Source organism: Osmia lignaria, chromosome 10 (genome assembly GCF_051020975.1).
Source record: "Osmia lignaria lignaria isolate PbOS001 chromosome 10, iyOsmLign1, whole genome shotgun sequence".
NCBI lineage: Eukaryota > Metazoa > Arthropoda > Insecta > Hymenoptera > Megachilidae > Osmia > Osmia lignaria.
Window position 1 is genome coordinate 14,008,412 of NC_135041.1, and position 18,562 is coordinate 14,026,973.

At 28.3% G+C, this 18,562-nt stretch overlaps 6 protein-coding genes across 15 annotated transcripts; 4 read left to right on the plus strand and 2 right to left on the minus strand.

Moving 5' to 3' along the window:
- Nucleotides 1-1,245: 1,245 nt before the first annotated feature.
- Nucleotides 1,246-3,511, plus strand: TBCC (Tubulin-binding cofactor C). Of its 2 annotated transcripts, XM_034340516.2 has the most exons (4): nt 1,246-1,470; nt 1,773-1,986; nt 2,176-2,193; nt 2,310-3,511. In XM_034340516.2, the coding sequence occupies exon 4, from the start codon at nt 2,332-2,334 to the stop codon at nt 3,358-3,360; it is 1,029 nt and encodes a 342-aa protein (XP_034196407.1). In that variant the 5' UTR covers nt 1,246-1,470; nt 1,773-1,986; nt 2,176-2,193; nt 2,310-2,331; the 3' UTR covers nt 3,361-3,511. The 2 variants fall into 2 exon arrangements, with proteins under 2 accessions (XP_034196407.1, XP_034196406.1); XM_034340515.2 differs by lacking the exon at nt 2,176-2,193 and having other exon boundaries at nt 1,248-1,470.
- A 153-nt stretch (nt 3,512-3,664) lies between these two features.
- LOC117611968 (ATP synthase, subunit G) lies at nt 3,665-4,490 on the plus strand. Its single transcript, XM_034340517.2, has 2 exons — nt 3,665-3,816; nt 4,139-4,490. Exons 1-2 carry the CDS (start codon nt 3,780-3,782, stop codon nt 4,396-4,398), a joined length of 297 nt encoding a protein of 98 aa, XP_034196408.2. The 5' UTR covers nt 3,665-3,779; the 3' UTR covers nt 4,399-4,490.
- A 79-nt stretch (nt 4,491-4,569) lies between these two features.
- LOC117611961 (tRNA (guanosine(18)-2'-O)-methyltransferase TARBP1) lies at nt 4,570-9,920 on the minus strand. 5 transcript variants are annotated; one of them, XM_034340502.2, is made up of 11 exons: nt 9,830-9,920; nt 6,968-8,715; nt 6,667-6,896; nt 6,382-6,598; nt 6,155-6,307; nt 5,916-6,080; nt 5,646-5,834; nt 5,392-5,566; nt 4,976-5,310; nt 4,779-4,915; nt 4,570-4,720 (listed from the first exon to the last, which is right to left on the minus strand). In XM_034340502.2, exons 1-11 carry the CDS (start codon nt 9,918-9,920, stop codon nt 4,570-4,572), a joined length of 3,591 nt encoding a protein of 1,196 aa, XP_034196393.2. The 5 variants fall into 5 exon arrangements, with proteins under 5 accessions (XP_034196393.2, XP_034196395.2, XP_034196392.2 ...); XM_034340504.2 differs by lacking the exon at nt 9,830-9,920 and having other exon boundaries at nt 6,968-7,182; nt 8,647-9,727; XM_034340501.2 differs by lacking the exon at nt 9,830-9,920 and having other exon boundaries at nt 7,808-9,727.
- Nucleotides 9,921-10,079: 159 nt separating this feature from the next.
- On the plus strand, nt 10,080-11,714 carry THG (tRNA-histidine guanylyltransferase). The gene is made up of 3 exons (XM_034340514.2): nt 10,080-10,446; nt 10,582-10,826; nt 10,912-11,714. Exons 1-3 carry the CDS (start codon nt 10,080-10,082, stop codon nt 11,341-11,343), a joined length of 1,044 nt encoding a protein of 347 aa, XP_034196405.2. The 3' UTR covers nt 11,344-11,714.
- Nucleotides 11,715-11,858: 144 nt separating this feature from the next.
- Nucleotides 11,859-14,069, minus strand: VhaAC39-1 (V-type proton ATPase subunit VhaAC39-1). The gene is made up of 6 exons (XM_034340513.2): nt 13,674-14,069; nt 13,207-13,557; nt 12,970-13,127; nt 12,712-12,888; nt 12,537-12,614; nt 11,859-12,459 (listed from the first exon to the last, which is right to left on the minus strand). The coding sequence occupies exons 1-6, from the start codon at nt 13,792-13,794 to the stop codon at nt 12,298-12,300; spliced, it is 1,047 nt and encodes a 348-aa protein (XP_034196404.1). The 5' UTR covers nt 13,795-14,069; the 3' UTR covers nt 11,859-12,297.
- Nucleotides 14,070-14,369: 300 nt separating this feature from the next.
- l(2)gd1 (lethal (2) giant discs 1) lies at nt 14,370-18,493 on the plus strand. 5 transcript variants are annotated; one of them, XM_034338803.2, is made up of 12 exons: nt 14,370-14,583; nt 14,660-14,798; nt 14,891-15,000; nt 15,089-15,440; nt 15,528-15,893; nt 15,986-16,375; nt 16,446-16,813; nt 16,883-17,058; nt 17,135-17,401; nt 17,661-17,699; nt 17,932-18,022; nt 18,103-18,493. In XM_034338803.2, exons 1-12 carry the CDS (start codon nt 14,524-14,526, stop codon nt 18,220-18,222), a joined length of 2,478 nt encoding a protein of 825 aa, XP_034194694.2. In that variant the 5' UTR covers nt 14,370-14,523; the 3' UTR covers nt 18,223-18,493. The 5 variants fall into 5 exon arrangements, with proteins under 5 accessions (XP_034194694.2, XP_034194698.2, XP_034194716.2 ...); XM_034338807.2 differs by having other exon boundaries at nt 14,894-15,000; XM_034338825.2 differs by lacking the exon at nt 17,661-17,699 and having other exon boundaries at nt 14,372-14,583; nt 14,894-15,000; nt 18,103-18,492.
- The last annotated feature ends 69 nt before the right edge of the window (nt 18,494-18,562 follow it).

The window sequence follows — 18,562 nt, forward strand, 5'->3', positions numbered from 1 at the left end:
AATCCTAACAATTAAAGGAAAGTGGTTTTATATTTAATTTATAACAAAGAATGTAAAGTAAATAATTCAAACGAAGTTAATACTTTTTAAGCAGTATTATATTATGTTGAAGGATCATAATAAAAATGTTTTAATAATTTTGAACCAGATGATAAATCTATATATGTATATGTATACAAAACAAAAAATACTGAATAATTACTACAGAATAACATTTAAGAATTAAAGATGATGTCTTTACATGGCAGTTATGTTTCCATAGTGCAATTGTTTATTAGGATGGCAAATATAATTAGACTATAATATGATTCAGCTTCGTTAAAAAAGTAAAATTTGTTAAATAATAATTATATGTACATTATTATCATTCTATATTTTTAAAATTTTTAGATTTTAGTTTATTATTTCGTATGTACATAATATAATAAATATATGATTTTATGCAAAGAACTGCCGTTTATTACAATAGCAACGTGTGTTTATTCTTAAAATATTTGCTATAGATATTTCATATTAAAATTGTGTAATAATAGGTACTAATTGTATAACTTTAAGACCAATAGTGCGTGAATTCGTTACTTATGTTAATTTATCTAAAATATTTTAAATAAACTAAAGAAGTCAGATATACATATGTGTGACTAAATATTTCTTTATACATAGAATGTATGTAATAATGGATATTTCTTATTTTTCAGAAATGGAAATGTATTTCATAATCTTTTAAAGCATAAACTTACATCTTGTACCAACTTATTCTAGTAAGATATCGCTCTAATAATAGGTTAAAAAATTGTAATAAATTCAATAATAGATTAATGTAATAATTTTGACATTAATGACATTAAAATTGTACTAAATTTTGATACATAATTTGTGCTTAATTTTAAATACTCTACATGTAAAATTAAATAAAATACCATGTAATTTCTTGTAACAATTAGAAAAATTATCTTAATAATTATATTTTTATTGCTAGATGTATGTACATACAATGAATACTAGTTGCAGGTAAAATTTTAACTGCCCTTTAAAATCATATTCCCTGTTTAAATATTTTGTCTGTGCTTATGTACATAAAGCTGTATAATAAATATTCTTCTACATTATTTAAATTGGACTACTTCTATAAAAACAAGTATTTATTTGTATTTACTTAATTTCTTCAAAATCTTGACCATATATCGAAATGATTTTTTTAAAGTACATATTTCACAGCAACGGAAGTGCCGTAGGATTTCTTTTTCCTGTCGAATTGGAACTCGATATCTCGAAAGATACTTTACCTACCTCTTTGCCGTATTGATAATTTCCATTTTAGGAAATCGTATTGCTATGTATTTAGTATGCTTCACAAGAAACCAAAAAGATCTTTTTCTGTATTCAAATCAGTTAAGATAGTTATCTTTCTCGAAGCTACATGTTTTGTTGGATCATATGCATTATGGTCCTATATGAATAAGTCTCAAGGTAAATTATATGTATCACTTTTTGTAACTCTTTTATGTTTGAGGTTATATGCATTTACGATCCTGGTATTTTAATTTGTAATTTTACAGTGTTACATATTTTTAACAATTGATACTTTAAAAAGTATAAAAACCATTTGCAGAAAACATATGAAAATCATAATTAAATGTCACAATTTGGATTTTCTATAGTTGAATGAAGTTGTGTTCATATTATTATAATTTTATATCGTAATTTATAATGAGTAACATCTTTGTGAATTTGACCAAATAAATGTTAATATAGACATCAATGAACGTTAGATTGCAGGTATTTTATGTATCAGCACTTTCCATCCATATTAAGTGGTTATTACTATCTTTATGAAAAAACATATAAGGACAATAAACTAAAATTGTTGGATCTCTCGTTGTGGGAAAGTCAACAAAATGAATCTTAAATTTTGTGAAATTAAGACTTCCTACATCCTTAATAGGTAGTGGTGGCTTAAAATATATTTAAAAAGAAAAAAGAAAGGTATGTATACATGCACTTTTTTTCTGATAACATTATGTATATTGAGGTTATTTCTTTAAACAATAATTTCAGCTAAATATGTTTAACAGTTAACAATGTATGCTTGCATTTTTATAGTCTTAATATAGATATAAACTAGATTTATTAATACAATATGAGATAATAGTTTATACTTTTTATATTTTCTAGTTTTTGCCTAAAAAATCAGTGAGTGTAAAAGTCTTAAATATATTGAAACAAAATATTTTAAAAAATAAATTTATGTTATCAACAAATCATAAATATTTAAAGCTAAATGATATACAATATATAATCCTTCGCAGAAAATAGTATCTATACATCAATATGGACTCTCCTACTCTCATAGAAGGCAACTTGCCAGATCGTATTACCAAAAGAGATCGGGAAAGGAAGAATATCATTGAGAGACGAAGAGAAGAAAGGCAATCTTTAGCTGTTGAATCTGAACAAAGCAGTTATTTTAAAGACACTTTTTACTCGTCATGCAAGAAGGTTAAAGAAATGTTGGATAATGCACCTAGTGCACCTACATCAGCTCTTCCTGGAATGTTTGACAAGATAAATAAGGAAATTTTAATGCTTAAGAATTATTTGTCACAATCAAAAATGTTTTTAAAAGTTTATGACATTAGAAGAGCACAAGAAAATTTACAGGTACTGGAAAATGAAGCTTCTGATTTGGAATTGAAATTATTACCTAAGAAGAAATTTGGATTTAAAAACCGAAGAGTTGTGAAAAAAACTTCTGAGAAAACACATGATGTAACAGATGGTCTGAAAGATTTAAAAATATCAGAAGGAATTGTAAATGGTTCTACTAAGCAAAATTACAAATTGTCGAGCAAATATGGAGATAGTGCGTGTATGCTCTTGGGAAAAGTTGATGAACAATTAGTTTTAGATGCTGAAAACGTAAATAAGAATGATGTTCTACTTTCCGATTTAATTCGATGTACGATACGAATTTATGGTACACCTAGTACTTTGCATATGGTAAACTTAAAACAGTGTACTGTGTTAGTTGGACCAGTAACATCTTCTGTATTTGCTCATGATTGTAATGAATGTGTATTTGCTTTGGCGTGTCAACAACTTCGATTACATTCTTCAACAGACTGTACTATTTATTTACATGTTACAAGCAGAGCAATCATAGAAGATTGTACAAAAATACGCGTTGCACCTTATAATTGGTCTTACGAAGATCAAGCGAATCACTTTAATCTGGCAGGTCTGGATCCAAAAATAAATAATTGGAATTGTATCGATGACTTTAATTGGTTATCTAATGAAAAGCATTCACCAAATTGGAGTATACTTGATCCTGAATTACGTGTTAAAAGTTGGGATTGATAGATATGAACAAAATAAATTACAAAATTAAATATTCAGTTTACAAAATACCGTTTCTTCAATGTGAAATACTTTTGTTAATTTCTTTATCTGCATACTTCGCTTTTTCACAAAAATTGTACTATACGAGCGTTTTGTATACTTACAAAATGGTTAATAAACTCGCTGTTTGTGAATCATATATGTTTAACCATTTTTATACTTTGTATGAGAAGTAAATAAAAAACTACAAATTTATTTAAATCAGATATAGTGGAAGTAAGATACTTTCGTTCTGTTGAATACAAAACCCGCGAATTATAGTTTGAAAGAATGCCACTAGATGGGTGAAATGTCAGTTACAAGGAAGGGTTGTTTTAGGGGCGCAGAAGATCGTTCATTTCCTTTCGTAACTTTGTAGAAGATTATAACAATTAAAAATGTCAAAACCGGGTATTATATCGCAGCTGCTCAAATGTAAGTATTTCATATTTCAAAATAATTGTTACCATTATAATTTAAATATTATATTGATTATAATTTTACTTATAAATTAATGGTTATATAACATCAATAATTTTATTGTATGCTAAAAAAGAGTTAATTATCCAATTCTTTAAACTGAAATGTATAATTTACTTGTTGATCGTACCAATTTTAAATGAATGGTTTTGTATGTAATGTATGAAAAATATTTTCTGTGACATAATTTGAAGGTTAGGAAAGACGTATACTATATAAATAATTTCAGTTAATTAATAATTTGTTGTATTAATTTGTTGCTATATGCTTATTACAGCTGTAGCAGTAAACGCAAAACCTGCTGTTGGAAGATTCCTGTGTTATGCAAAAGTAGAATTGGTTCCACCAAAGATCTCTGACATTCCTGCTATTCGAAATGATATCAAAAAACTTGTATCTGCTGGAAAGAATGGACGAATTCTTGAACTTTCAGTACGTGAAGTCTGGTTAAATACTTTAGTTACAATTGAAGTGTTGTGTTGGTTCTTTGTTGGAGAATGTATTGGCAAATGCCATCTCGTAGGTTATAAAGTTTAAAAATGCATTATTTATATAGACACTATCTGTGTATAATTAATAGTCATTCTAATAAATAAATACATACATATATATCTCTCCATAAAGATAAATTTAATTTTGTAGATTTACATTATCATCTGGTTACATTATTTTCTTGTTTCATTTTTTATTCAAAATATAAAAATGAAATTATATTAATACATGCTGTTTTGAATATTGCCATATACATATTGCTCCACTAACATGAACATTTAATGAACGAATTATACCAGCTTGTGGTATTTCTATACAGGTGTCAAACAAAGATATTAAGTTAGCAGGAATTCCATCCTTTTCATTTCTGGAAAAATGTTTATTCTTACTCAAAAGAATTCATTTGATTATTTTTTATCACTTACCCTAATACAAGAATTGTCTTCTTTTTGAATTTCATATTTATCAAATTCACACTGTTAACTGTTTGTTCTAAACCTACTAAAGACCATCCCATCTCTTTTTTATCCAATAAGAATTTACATAATTGATGTGGTTTTACCTATAACATTTATAGCTTTATCACATCAGAAATTTCATATTTTGTAGTATGATAAAATACCTCTGTAATAGTTATCCAATTTTCAGCTGATACACTAAGATTCTGAAATTCCTTATCTTTAATTTGATTTAAATTAGCAATAACTAATTCTTTAACATTGAAAATTTCACAAGTACGGGTGAGTCCTCCTAAATTTGGAGCTCGATTAACGAGACATGCTACAACTATAAGACCATCTTCATCAGATAATCTTTTATGAGAAACAGATTCTCTAATGGTTGAAAAAATATCATTATGTGATATATTTGTAGGCATTAAAGGATCAATCTTTTTCTGAATGTTATTTAATTCTTCAATATCCATCATAGAATTTTTTACAGATGACTCCTTATCAACTGTGTTAAAAGATTTTATATTATTTAATAGATTGTCAATAAGAAAGGTATATATTATTATTAGTATAATTTTCAAAATACCTGTAGATTTCATCAAATAAGATGATGTTTTAGTATCTGATAATAATGTATTCAAATTATAAAGTTGAAGAGGATGATTAATAGTTTCTTTGAAGTTCAGAATTTGAAACAAATCTGGAGTGATCCATTCACTTGGATCCATATCAGTCAATCGCGGGAGTTCAAAATAAATTGTCTATAAATATTAGTAAATTATTATTTATATATTGTAGTGATTATATTCTAATAACGTTATATAAAACTTGTTATATTACCTGTAGACTAAAGTCATGCACAGCATGAAAAACTGAAAAATAAAAATCATCCTGAATTTTACTTGAATTTATCGCTAAATTTCCATATTTCAAACTTGCTATTGCAGCATCATATAATCCTTTATATTGTACTATAGTGTCATTACAATTAAATTGTTCCAACATTTTATACAATTTTACAAAAATTATCTATATGAAACACAAAATACATATATATATATATAAATATACTGTAATAATAAACTATTATGTACAATATACCCAAATTACCTGGTTATAAAGACGCATACTATACTGTTGCCCTAAACAACAATGTGCAATGTATTTAATTCCCATTAAAATAAAATCGCACTGAGAATCGCTAGGAAGAAGCCTTGAAACATGATAAACGATACACGCTATAGAACTAACACATCCTGGACGTGTTGTAATACCCTAAACAATTATTTTGTTAAATAAATTGATCCAAGGTTTACACAAATTTGAACAAAATGAAATAAAATTTGTACCTCTTCAAAAAATTTCCAGAGTTTGTAATGCAGTTCTATATTTTCTACAAAAATTTTTATTAATATCCACTCTTGCATTAATCTGATACTATGCTGATTGCTTTCCAACAGCATTAAATTGCAAAGACAATCTTCTAATATAACAATGTCCAACTATAAAAAAAAATATCAGTATATTTCTTTCAATCTTATTACTATTCATAATTAATTGCATAATGTTTTGTTACCTTATTTAGGATTGGCTGTAAAATCAATAAGATTTGCATAATTCGATGCTTTATCTTATGTATATAAGAATGATTGAAATAACGTTTGTTTCTAAATTTTTCTAGTTTTTGTAAAACAATTGGAAGTAACATGGATGCATACTCTTTATCTGCATTAATTATCTTGTATAATAATATAATAGAGAGTGCTCTGACACTATTATCATTATTGTAATCTCTAATAATAAAATTGATAATAAATTAATACATGTATTACATATATTGAAATCATATAAAAATACTTACATTATTGATATATGTCGTGGATAGTAATTTCTATAATTTTGTGTGACATATAGATAGGCCTGATTTTCTATTTGTTTATCTCTTCTAAGCACATGTCCATGAAGACAACACGATACCAATGGTTCTTGTAAATTTTTTAAATAACATGTGTTTAATGACTCCATTTCATTTAATAAAATTTGTTTTAATTTTGGCACATTATTACTTTCTTCAAGTAGTTGATCAAGAAACTAAAAATTGATAAAATGATTAATATTTAAGCAATGTTGGTTTTTATGATAATTAAAAATTTATTTCTTACATTATTTACAAAGTGCATAACATCAGGTAATTTCAAAAAATTATCATTTATAACAACTCCTACAAGATCTTTTATTGCAATAAAGTATAACTTATTCTTTTTACTTAACAATGTACTTTTCCAGCATAAGGTAAAAATAGATTCTAAATGTAATTTATCTTCTATATCTTTTATTGCTCCTTTATTAATAATTGTTTTTAGAATTGATGCAATTTCTGGAACAATTTCATTTCCTCCCATTTCGTAAAGACACAAAGTACTTTTAAACCAATTAATATTTTGAGGCCATAATTGAATTTCTTTCTTTTCCAAAAATTGATTTAAAAGTTTTGCAAGTAACAAATAACAATTTGATGTTATTTTTCCTTTAGTATTTACTTGATCTTGGACATGTGAATCTTGATCATTATTGGACATGTGAATATTAGATATATCCAATAAAGATTCCACATAAAGTAATGTACAATGTTTATACAAAATCTCTTGAGTATGATATAAAATATGTAATGCATACATATAATGCATGTTTGTATACTGTTTTATATTCTGGAGAATAAATATACTTTGACTTCTGAATCTCTCAACATGATTTAAAATTTCTTTTTCTGATAAAATTAAATTTTTATTGTTAAGAAATGAAACAATTATAATAAGATATTTATTGATTTCTTCATAACTGAATTTATATGGTATACTTTTGCTATTTTTAAACAAAAATTGTAATGAATCATTAAAATATGAAGATAAAAGTTGTATGATAGTTTCATCTGTTTTTATTACATTTAAATTAAATAAATGGGACATAAATTCTATTGCATAAAATATATATGTATGATTTACATAAGGTCTAGTGTTTATCCCATTGAGTATTGACAGCCAGTTATTTAGTATTCCAAACACAACACATGTTTTATGTTGTAATATCAATCCTGTATCATAAAACATAGCAATTACAACAGCAAACTTTGCCGGACTTAGTTTCACATGTGAATCTTGACTTGAAAATTGTTCACATATAAATTTGATAAAATCTATTGCATGTTTCTTTATTAATACTTCTTTTAACCAGTTTACTACAATTTCCCATGAAAATGATTCCCTTACAAGCGTATCTTCCAAAGAAAATTCTAATAATGTTTCTATTACAATTTCCAAATTGTTTACTTTTCCTATAGAAAAACAAATTGTTTTTATAAGTTCAACTTGAGATGCAATTCTTAATATGTGGGAATGCATGTTTAAATTCTTTTGTACTAGAGATTTAACTAAAATTAATTCATCATCTCCCCACTGATTCAATGTTTTACTTGTAACTGTTCTCAAAACTTTTATCACATAAAATATTGGTATAGGAGCCCATGTTTCTTCACTCATTATTTTCAATAGTCTTTTGGGAAATTCAGTTTCTTCCTCTGTTACATGTATAAATAATATTATGATACTACTCAGTATATCTGGTTCATCCTGGTAAGATTGGCATTCATACAGAAATGTATTGTTTAAAACATGTACAAACAGTTTCAAAAACTGATTGTCATTTATAAAAGTATATAATTTGCAAACAAACAATACTCCCTGTTTTACTATGTTATTATTCTCATGCTGCAATATTCTTTCAAAGATCAGTTGCAACCAAATAGTGTTAAAACAATCATTACATAAGGTATGTTCTTCATTACCTTTTATTAAAGTTGATAAATTTGTCAAAGCAGGCAATATCAAATGATGTTGCTTTTCCTCTAATGCATCTAATATTAGGAAGAACTTTTGTTTAATATCTTTTATTAATATCTTTGTTTCAGTTTTCTGACCACATACAAAAGGAACAATTGAAGGTATTTTTAATTTTAAAACATTTTCATTGGTAATATTCATAAAATTAGTTATATGTTTCATTATAAATAATCCTTGTTTACGATACTGTTGTATGGGTGATTTTAAGCTCTTTATAATTAATAACCATAATTGCTCTGTATAAAATAATTTATAGTGTGTATGAATTACATCATTTATAAAATTAGATGAAAAACATACATTGACTATAATACTCAATGCACTAAGCAAATCCTTAAAATCATCCAATTTATTTAAGATAACATTCCATATAATTGGTAAAATATTTTCAGAGCTACAAGTACTTATTAATTTTGGAAAAATTGAAGTAAACAATTGCCATTCTTTATTTTCTTTCATTTCTAGCCATGTTATTATATCTTTTAAATACAACAAACTGAAGTGTTTTAATATGCTTAAATCTGCATTATTATATAATAAGTGTCTTAACTGCAATGATTCTAAGAAACATTCCAAAATTTTTATATAAAAAAATTTACTCTCATCATTGTTTAAGACATCAACATTTGACTTTTGAAAATTCATCAAATGTTCTTCAATACATTGTAAATTACAGTAAAGTATTAATTGTAAAGTTATAATATCATATAAAATTGGATGTTCAGTAAAATTTTGTGAATGCTTTTTCAAAAATAAAATACTTTCTATAGTTTTAAAACATAAATCACTTGCAGCTACTTTGATATTTTTCTCCTTGGAATTAAATAGAAGCTGATATTCATAACATAATACTATTCGAAATGTTTCCAATTTTTTCGTATCAAAATTATCTTTCATGATTTCATTGTTGTAATATTTTACGATACGATGTAATAACAACAGTGGGTCATCTTTAAATGCAGTTTCTGATAATTCAAAAACTGAAAAATCCATTGTTGAACGCATATAACGTTCATGTAGATCCATTTTGTACGATGTTTATAGAGGTGTCTTATTTGAAAATTTGAATATATTTAATTTAATTTAAATGTTCTTAATTAATAAAAGTTTTATATAACAAAGTGTTACACTTAGCTTGTTGATTATACGCAGCAGAACAAATGTAAATACTTAACCAATGCGCACGTGGGTTTTTCAAGATATAAACATATATATGCATACATATCAGAGACCAATTTATTTTATAATAAAAAATTAATAGAATTTTTTAAATGAAAATATTCTGTGAATAAGTTGTACACATCTGAAATGATTTGAAACCATTTGAAACTAAAATGAGTTCGACAGTGGAGACTTCAACATTCAGCAGTTTCAGGAAATGTATTTTCTGACAACAGGAAGCAACTTCCTGAAAATCATTAGCTTGGTCAAACAAGTGGTCAATAGCCGGCAAATAAGTTTGACGAGAATGGCTAAAAGTAAATTCGAATATGTGAAAGAATTTGAACGTGATGACTGTTGTTTACCAAATTGTTGGATCGTGGTTAGAATTGATGGAAGAAATTTTTCGAAATTTTGCGATGCACATCAATTCACTAAACCGAATGATGTAGCTGCTTTGCAATTGATGAATCGCGCGGCTATTACAGTTATGGAAGATTTCAAAGAGATCATTTTGGGTTTTGGTCAAAGTGATGAATATTCTTTTGTCTTTCGAAAAGATACTCAACTTCATAAAAGAAGGGGTATGTGTATACCGAAATATACATAATCATACAAGTATAAAATGATAGATAAGTAATCATCAATTAATAAATGCAGAATATAATTTTTATCAATATAAATATACCATTTATAGTATTATTTTTGTTATGTTTCAGCCTCAAAATTGATGTCAATTGTAAATTCACTTTTTGCATCATCATATGTTTATCATTGGCCTCGATTCTTTCAAGGCAAAGAATTATATTATCCACCATCCTTTGATGCCCGTGTTATATTATATCCTACAGATAAAAATTTGAGGGATTATTTAGCATGGCGGCAAACAGATGTTCATGTGAACAATTTATATAATACCTGCTTTTGGAATCTTGTACTACAAGGAAAATTGACTCCAAGTCAGGTAATTTTAAGTTGTTTAACATTTATACATATATTGCATTACAATTAAATGAATAAGATTTTATGTAAATAATTTTAATTTTTAGGCAGAAGAGAAACTTAGAGGTACATTAGCATCGCATAAGAATGAATTACTGTTTCAAGAATTTGGCATAAATTATAACAAAGAGCCTCCACTTTTTCGAAAGGGTACTACACTTATAAGGAAATTAGTACCCGATGGAACAGGCAGATTAAAACCAGCGGTAGTTCCACTGGTAGATGATATTATTGCAGACCGTTTTTGGAAGGAAAATCCAGAAGTAATTGGATTAAAAAGTTTGGCAACTTATCAGCCCCCAAATCTAGTTAATAATGCCACACCATCGCCGACCGCAAATATAAAACATATTAATAATACTCCACCATCCTCTGTTCCTAATGTAAATTCTATAAAGAAAGACGCGCATCCTACGATGAGTCGTGAATCGGATGGAGAAAAAATGCAGTGTGAAAGTGAACGAATTTGTAGAAGATAAGCAGTGGTTTACTCATTTTTTTTTATTTTACAATAAATTTGAAAAATATCCTAACGGAAAATAATGAAAATTTATTTCCAATAATTTTAAGAATTTTCTGTTGTTTTATTTAAAACAGTAGTACTATAGAATGTTAATTATTAATGAAAGAATGACGAATTTCGGAAATATTTATATATTTCTGACTTTTTGTAAATTTTTCATGTAATGGTAGTCTTTATCTTATCACTTTTGTTAGGAATTATATTTTTATATCATAAATTGCATATTTCTATGTATGTTTTTACGTACTTTCTGATATATGCATATAAATATGTATATACATATATATTACGAAAGTGTTTTATAGAAATACACATATATTTAACAAACATTTTTCGTTAGGATTTTATATTTTCAAACTTATCCAATTTCAGTATTAAATTCCTTTATTGGAACAATTGATGGTAACGAAAGTTTATTTAAAGGCGTGATGAGCATAGTAAAATTTATTTTGATCCTTGGTTAGGGAAATAAAAAAAAATTCAATATAACGTGTTATTTTAGTCAAATTTTCAAACTTATGGAATGCATTATATATTATTTTATATTACAATAGAATCGATAATTACAACATCGGATAACATCAAACATAATATATACCGATCTACGATAAAATACACTATTTACATCTATATGATATCCATTTTTTGTATGTATGACAGTAATACTAAATAGTAATTTTCAATATTATTTGTTCAATTTAGCTAGACACACAATTGGCCGTTCATTTTAGTTATGAACTAAATCATTATTTTGTTTCTATTTGACAGCTTCCTCTTCTTTATTTATAGAATACTGTAGAATCCTTAGTTATTCATAGTTGAAGAATAAAATTAAAGAGGAAAAATATTTTTGTGTGATATTGTTGTAGTTAAACATAAATAATCGATAGAATCTTTAGAGACATACATATTAAAAAATTGGAATGTAATTATCTATTTTAGCACGATGCTTTTGCGCAACACATTCCGCTATCCATACGATATTACGACATTCTTGTTCTTTTAATTTAAGGTAACTATAAAATACTCCAAAATGAAATTGTTGAAGGAAAGCATGAACGTTTAAGCGAACCTGTGATGAAAATTTTAAGATCAGTAACATTTAGGAATAACATGTTATATTAACTTTTGTGATAGTATTAAATTTACCTCATGCTCGAAGAATTTATCTTCTAGAGTTTTATCACCAGAATTATTACCTGCACCTTCAAACAAGGCACTGTATTCCTGGGGGAAAAATGTACAAATATCGTTTATGTACATACAGGTATAAAATCCTTAAAAATTAAAAGTTCTCATTTAAAGAAATAAACTGTTTACATACAGCATAATATTCTGCTACAGCTTTGACCTGTTCATAATCATCAGCTCTTGCCAATGCTGCTAATCCATCAGGATTTAATTTTCCACAGCGTGGATATAATTTTGCTCTATCATCTTTACCTAGTTCAGTTCCAAAGGAGTTTATAGTTATAATAATTGCTCTTCTATCTGCTTCAAACTATAAAGGTAATTTATATTTAAATTGTTATTTTATAGGTCATACACATATGTACATAGTTAATTTTATTAGATTTCATACCGCAAGTATTTCACACATAGTATTTGCAGTTGTTCCACCAATTTCTTTACAAAACTTGTAGAATGCTTCCAAATAAGCTTTGTATAATGTATTTCTGATTATTTCAATGTTCATCTCATCCAGATCTTGTTCAGAGATACAATCCACAAAGAATGGTGCTATGGTAAAAGTTCATTTTTACAATAACAATATTTCTTTTATCAAAAAAAATTAATAAGAAACAATGTCAAATCATACCCAAAGGAGTATCTACTAATACAGCATTATAAAGTTCAGCAGGTGTAGCTGCTACATGAATAGCTTCCATTTGTTCAAAACTACCAAGAGGATGACATTTTGGAATTAATTCTGAAATTGGCCTTTGATGCAAAGTTCCAGTAATCAATAAGATAATATTATCAATCATATAACTGTAAGTAATGAAATCTAAAAATTGAGACAAAGGCTCAACAGAATGATTACGCATATGTTGAAATTCCACAACAAGTTTTTCTCTTAATTTATCATCAATTACACTAACAGATAGTGGTGATGGTTCATTAGCCAAGAAACTTCCATAATCTGTACCAGCCAAATGTAGTTTTAAATCTATATAAACATAAAATATAAGCTGATTATATATAAAAATCTAAATACTGAGATGATTGAAATAATTAAACATTTATACAATTTTCAAAACTATACAAAAATTATTAAAAATTTACCTTCAAGAGTTTCGCATTGTACAAGATTAAGGTAGTCACTCTGTTGAAGGATTCCACATTTAAATCCACGACAAAGTCCTTCCAGATATCCATTATCAATGTTGAACATACAGCCCTTCATATTGAGAGTTCGTTTACTACAATTCGATTACTACTCTACTCCCAACACAGATCCGTCAAAGTCAAAATCGGACTCGCCCTTTTTCGTGTCGATCATATGACTATACAGTGAGAAGTTAGCTAAAGACCATGAAAACTGATTAAATCTATTCGAGGTAGCATCATCTCGAATGATTATCGAATGCTTGAATTTGTCCAACTTGTTTCATTGAAATTTCACGTTTTAAAACATTAATTGTTTCTTTAGGAAGGTAATAAAACGTTTAAAATTGTTCACAATGATTTCTTGTTGAACGAATAATATGTAACTTTTGGGTATTGTATGTATGTACGATATATGTACATATACCGCAGTTCACCAGAGTTCATAACTGCGACGCGCAGGTTGGAAGATGGTGGGGGAACGCAGCGAGCTCTCTGCTAATCGCTTTCCACTTCGTTTGGGAGTTCGCCAATCAGGGCGAAGATGCGTACTGGAGAAGCGCGAAGAACGAAAACTGGTCTTTTCGCAGTTATGGACTTTGGTGAACTGCGGTATACATATGTAGGCAGACGCGTATGTGTATATTTATGTATTATGAATGACGCATGCTAGTACGCATATATAGAACGTGATAGAACGCTACTGCGATACGTTCATATTATTCTTTCATATTTTGTTCACTTCAATATTTTTAATATTCTACTAACAGTCAATTGATGTGCAATAGTAGACATTTTATAAAGTAAAATGTTTGGAAAGAAAGAGAAATCGAAACGACAAACACGGCCTGCTGGTAGCCTTGCACAGGTATTATCTTCTAGTACTTTTAACCTTATTTTGTAAACGGTTTGATCTTTATTAAAATAATAATGTTTTCGAACAGTATGGAATTTTTGATATCCCAGAAAATTTGGACAACATAGGCAATGAATTTATGGAAGATGATGACAACAATGATGATTTAGAGGCTGAATTAGAAGCTTTAACAAGTGGTGATGACAGTGTTTCAAAACCTAAACAAAGTGATGAAAATATATTTTTTATATATTTCCTAATTATCTGTTATTTGATGAATTACAGGAGCCTGATATATTTTTATATTGTACTTTTATAGCAGCTCGTAAACCAGTTCCTAAAGCAACTTTAGATGCAATGATAGCTGAAAGTATAAAAGATATAAATGTTGAGGAAGTATCAGATGGAGAAGATGATCCAGAATTATTGGTACAAATACATATATTGTCCTTTATTTATATTAATTAATTGTTGTAATTGCATGTGAAATAATTTTAAATATTTTATATTACATTAGAGTGAACTCAAGATGATAACAGGTGATGAATCTGATGAGAAAGTTTCTCCAGAAGAAGAAGAAAATACAGAGCAATCTAAATCTCAACAAGATGATACACCTATGCAAAACACAATTACTTTGTTACAAGAAAGATTAAAACTTTATCAAATTGCTGAGAAAAAGGCAAAACAGGAAAATGATCTAGGAAGAGCAAGAAGATTTAATAGAGGCATTAAAACGCTTAAAGAATTATTACATAATGTCCAGGCAGGAAGAGTTATTAATGAAGGTGATATACCACCAGAATTGCCTCCATCTGCTACTGCAGAATCAATAGAAACAGCATCAAAGAATGATGAATCAAAACCAGGTATTATTGAAAAAATACTTAATATATTATTTCTATTTGGATGTAATTTTCAGCTATTTAATATAATATTATATTTTTGTCTTTCAGAGAACAATGTCGCATCAAAAGTTGTTGCATCCATAGAAAGTAATACTCCTGAAGAGCCTATGCCTACAAAAACTGTGGATGAAGAAGCATTAAACTTATTAATAGATAGACAACGGGAATATAAATTGGCAGCAGTGGCATGGAAAAGAGCTGGTAACATGAAGGAGGCTCTTCAATGTATAAGTGTAGTAAAACAATTTGACAAAGTAATTGCAGTAGTAAATGCAGGAGAGACAGTTGATTTGTCAGATATGCCATCCTCTCCAAACACACCTGGGTCAAATACTACTGCAGTATCACCTGAAAAAACAGAAAGAATAGAAAATGAAATGCAAGGAACGTCGTCTTCGGAAACAGCATCTACAGGTAAAATTTAAAAGTAACATAAAAATTGATGATAGACATATGTAAGCGAATTAAAAATTATTGTAATGTTGTATGATGTATTGGAAGAGCAGAACCAAAACCAGCTGGTTTAGAAAATGTAGAAACTGCCTTAAAAGAACGACTTGAAGTGTACAGAAGAATGAAAACTGCCGCAGAAAGCGAAGGAAATTCTTCCAAAGTTCGTAGATATGGTCGTATTTGCAAGCAATTTGAAGATGCTCTTAAATTACATACTCGCGGAAAACCTGTTCCTTTGGATGAGTTACCTACTCCACCTGGTTTTCCACCTCTTTCACTTGGCCCACAATCTAGCGCGTCTACTCCGGCAGTGGAGAAAAATGAAAATCAACCAGCGCCAATACCAGAGTCAATACCAGAAACAATTCCAGAATCCGAACCAGCTGAGAATAAAATTGATTCAAGTCCAAAAAGTCCCGTTTCACCTCCAAGAAGACAGGGAGGTAATAAAGTGTTAAATTTTAAGTATAGCATTATATCATCATAAATGAGATGACAATTTTTGTCTAATAGGAAAGAAACAAATAGGAAAACAGACACGCGCTGACAAACAATCAGCTTTATTGCAACAGCGTCAACACGAATTAAAACAAGCTGCTCTGAATGCGAAAAAAGAGGGTGATCTAGAATTGGCACGTAACTATTTAAGGCAAGCAAAAGGTATAGATCTACTGATCGAAGCTAGTACAGCTGGATTACCAGTTGACATGAATTCCATACCACTGTCGCCCCGTGCCAAGTTTGAATTAAGTGGAGACAGTATAACTGGTCAGACGGATGATAGTTTCATAGTACTGAATAACGAAGATTTTGAGGAAGGAACAGCAACAGACGAAGAAATTTATGAAAATCTAGAATCACAGTTAACGAAACAAATCAAGGTAGAATAAAGATATAAATCAATCGATGTTTTAATAAATTTTAACTAATCATCAACCTGTTCGTTCCAGTGGTGTTTATGTACAAGAGACCATTCGAAGGCATTAGGAGATGTACCTGGATACAATAGGTGGGAACGACTTGCATTGGGTTATAAAAGAGATTTAGATATGTTGAGAGTAAGAAAGCGCGATGCTCTACCATCGCCGCAACATCATTACGAAACGAAAACCTATGCTATAGTCCAGTTAGTACGGCAAAATTTCTCCCCACCACGGTAATAGAACTGTAATATCATTTTAGAAGATTCTATTATTTTATAGGAGTTGTACAGACTTGAGCGATGCTGACATAGAAATTTCGATCATAAGAGGGGTAAATTATTCAAAAGAGGGAGATACTTACGTTATGTTTGAGTTTCCTTATCCTTCGGATAATCCTCCATCGGATAGAACGATTACTGTTAAAGGAACATGCAACCCAGAATATCAAGCTGTATTTCCACTGACCGGTATAATAGATCGTTCTTCGAGACAATGTCAACGAGCTTTTAAAAGACACGCATTAAAATGTCAAGTTTGGGCAAAAGGGTAATGAAATAAGTAATATAATTTGATTAGTGATAATATTTCTACGATATTCTAATTGTGCTATAGATACCTGTATAAATGTATATCCATAATATTTTGTTATAAAATTGATAGAATTGTATTAACTATGCTACTAAAAAGTAGTTAAATTTTTAGTAGCGATAATCAGGCGAAGTGTTGCATATACGTAATACTTTGAATATGTATATTTGTTAGTTTAATAATAAAAATAGTAAATAGATTAGTACGTTGCTTGCAGATGCTCGCTGAATCCGTTCCTGTGTTGCACTAATTCAAGGTATGAAAAATTTCGTGCTTCTACAAAGTACTCACTGTCAATGTTTAGTTTATATGTGGCAGAAATAATGTGCTAGTTTAATTTTGTTAGTTTGATTCGTACATGTTAGAATACTTGTATTACACGAGCAAACTGTAACAACGTAATTCTTGTATTTGCTTTTATTATTTCAGCTTTTAAGTTACAATATGTATACATTTATCAATTAATGTTTATAATTTGTATGTTTCAGAGGATTCTTTAGAAGTGACAGCCTGTTAGGTACAGTAACGGTGAAATTACAGCCTTTGGAAACTCAATGTGAACTTCATGATTCATTTCCGGTAAGTAATCAAAATTATGATTATGAATATAATGGTTTATCCGAATAAATTTTAATTAAAGAATTTTCATTTTATCTTAGCTAATGGATGGAAGAAAAGCAACAGGTGGAAAATTAGAGCTGAAAATACGTTTGAGAAATCCAATTCTCACAAAACAGATAGAGCAAATTACAGACAAATGGCTAACTATTGATTATTAATCGAATATCGAGGAAATGTTGTGATTGTTTGCTTCGCTAATAATAGCATTATTGTCACCGCAGCAATGTAATTTTTTCAGTTGCGATGCGATAAGAAAGATATTATATACTTTGCTTTATTAGAAATGATTGAAGCTTATCGGAGTATCAGCGAAATGATTTTTCGTACATTTTAATATGAACATTCAGCCACGTACAGGTATACATACATAATATATAATGACATTTGTCTAAAATATGTACAGTTTAATATGCACACTTTAATATGTAAATAATAAAACGTATATTGTATAGGAAGCTTGTAAAGAGTGTCATATGTTAATGGCTAATAATTTAATTT

What these genes read in the sequence shown, in the direction of transcription:
- TBCC (XM_034340516.2), top strand. Translation starts at nt 2,332, where the DNA reads ATGGACTCTCCTACTCTCATAGAAGGCAACTTGCCAGATCGTATTACC.
- LOC117611968 (XM_034340517.2), top strand. Translation starts at nt 3,780, where the DNA reads ATGTCAAAACCGGGTATTATATCGCAGCTGCTCAAAT. An exon ending in TATATCGCAGCTGCTCAAAT is followed by an intron (nt 3,817 to 4,138) that starts GTAAGTATTTCA and finishes TGCTTATTACAG; the next exon opens with CTGTAGCAGTAAACGCAAAA.
- LOC117611961 (XM_034340499.2), bottom strand. Translation starts at nt 9,727, where the DNA reads ATGGATCTACATGAACGTTATATGCGTTCAACAATGGATTTTTCAGTT. An exon ending in CCACGACATATATCAATAAT is followed by an intron (nt 6,599 to 6,666) that starts GTAAGTATTTTT and finishes TTTTATTATTAG; the next exon opens with AGATTACAATAATGATAATA. An exon ending in GTATGCGTCTTTATAACCAG is followed by an intron (nt 5,835 to 5,915) that starts GTAATTTGGGTA and finishes TGTTTCATATAG; the next exon opens with ATAATTTTTGTAAAATTGTA.
- THG (XM_034340514.2), top strand. Translation starts at nt 10,080, where the DNA reads ATGTATTTTCTGACAACAGGAAGCAACTTCCTGAAAATCATTAGCTTG. An exon ending in TCAACTTCATAAAAGAAGGG is followed by an intron (nt 10,447 to 10,581) that starts GTATGTGTATAC and finishes GTTATGTTTCAG; the next exon opens with CCTCAAAATTGATGTCAATT. An exon ending in GAAAATTGACTCCAAGTCAG is followed by an intron (nt 10,827 to 10,911) that starts GTAATTTTAAGT and finishes TTTAATTTTTAG; the next exon opens with GCAGAAGAGAAACTTAGAGG.
- VhaAC39-1 (XM_034340513.2), bottom strand. Translation starts at nt 13,794, where the DNA reads ATGAAGGGCTGTATGTTCAACATTGATAATGGATATCTGGAAGGACTT. An exon ending in ACAATGCGAAACTCTTGAAG is followed by an intron (nt 13,558 to 13,673) that starts GTAAATTTTTAA and finishes ATGTTTATATAG; the next exon opens with ATTTAAAACTACATTTGGCT. An exon ending in ATAAATTCTTCGAGCATGAG is followed by an intron (nt 12,460 to 12,536) that starts GTAAATTTAATA and finishes TTTTCATCACAG; the next exon opens with GTTCGCTTAAACGTTCATGC.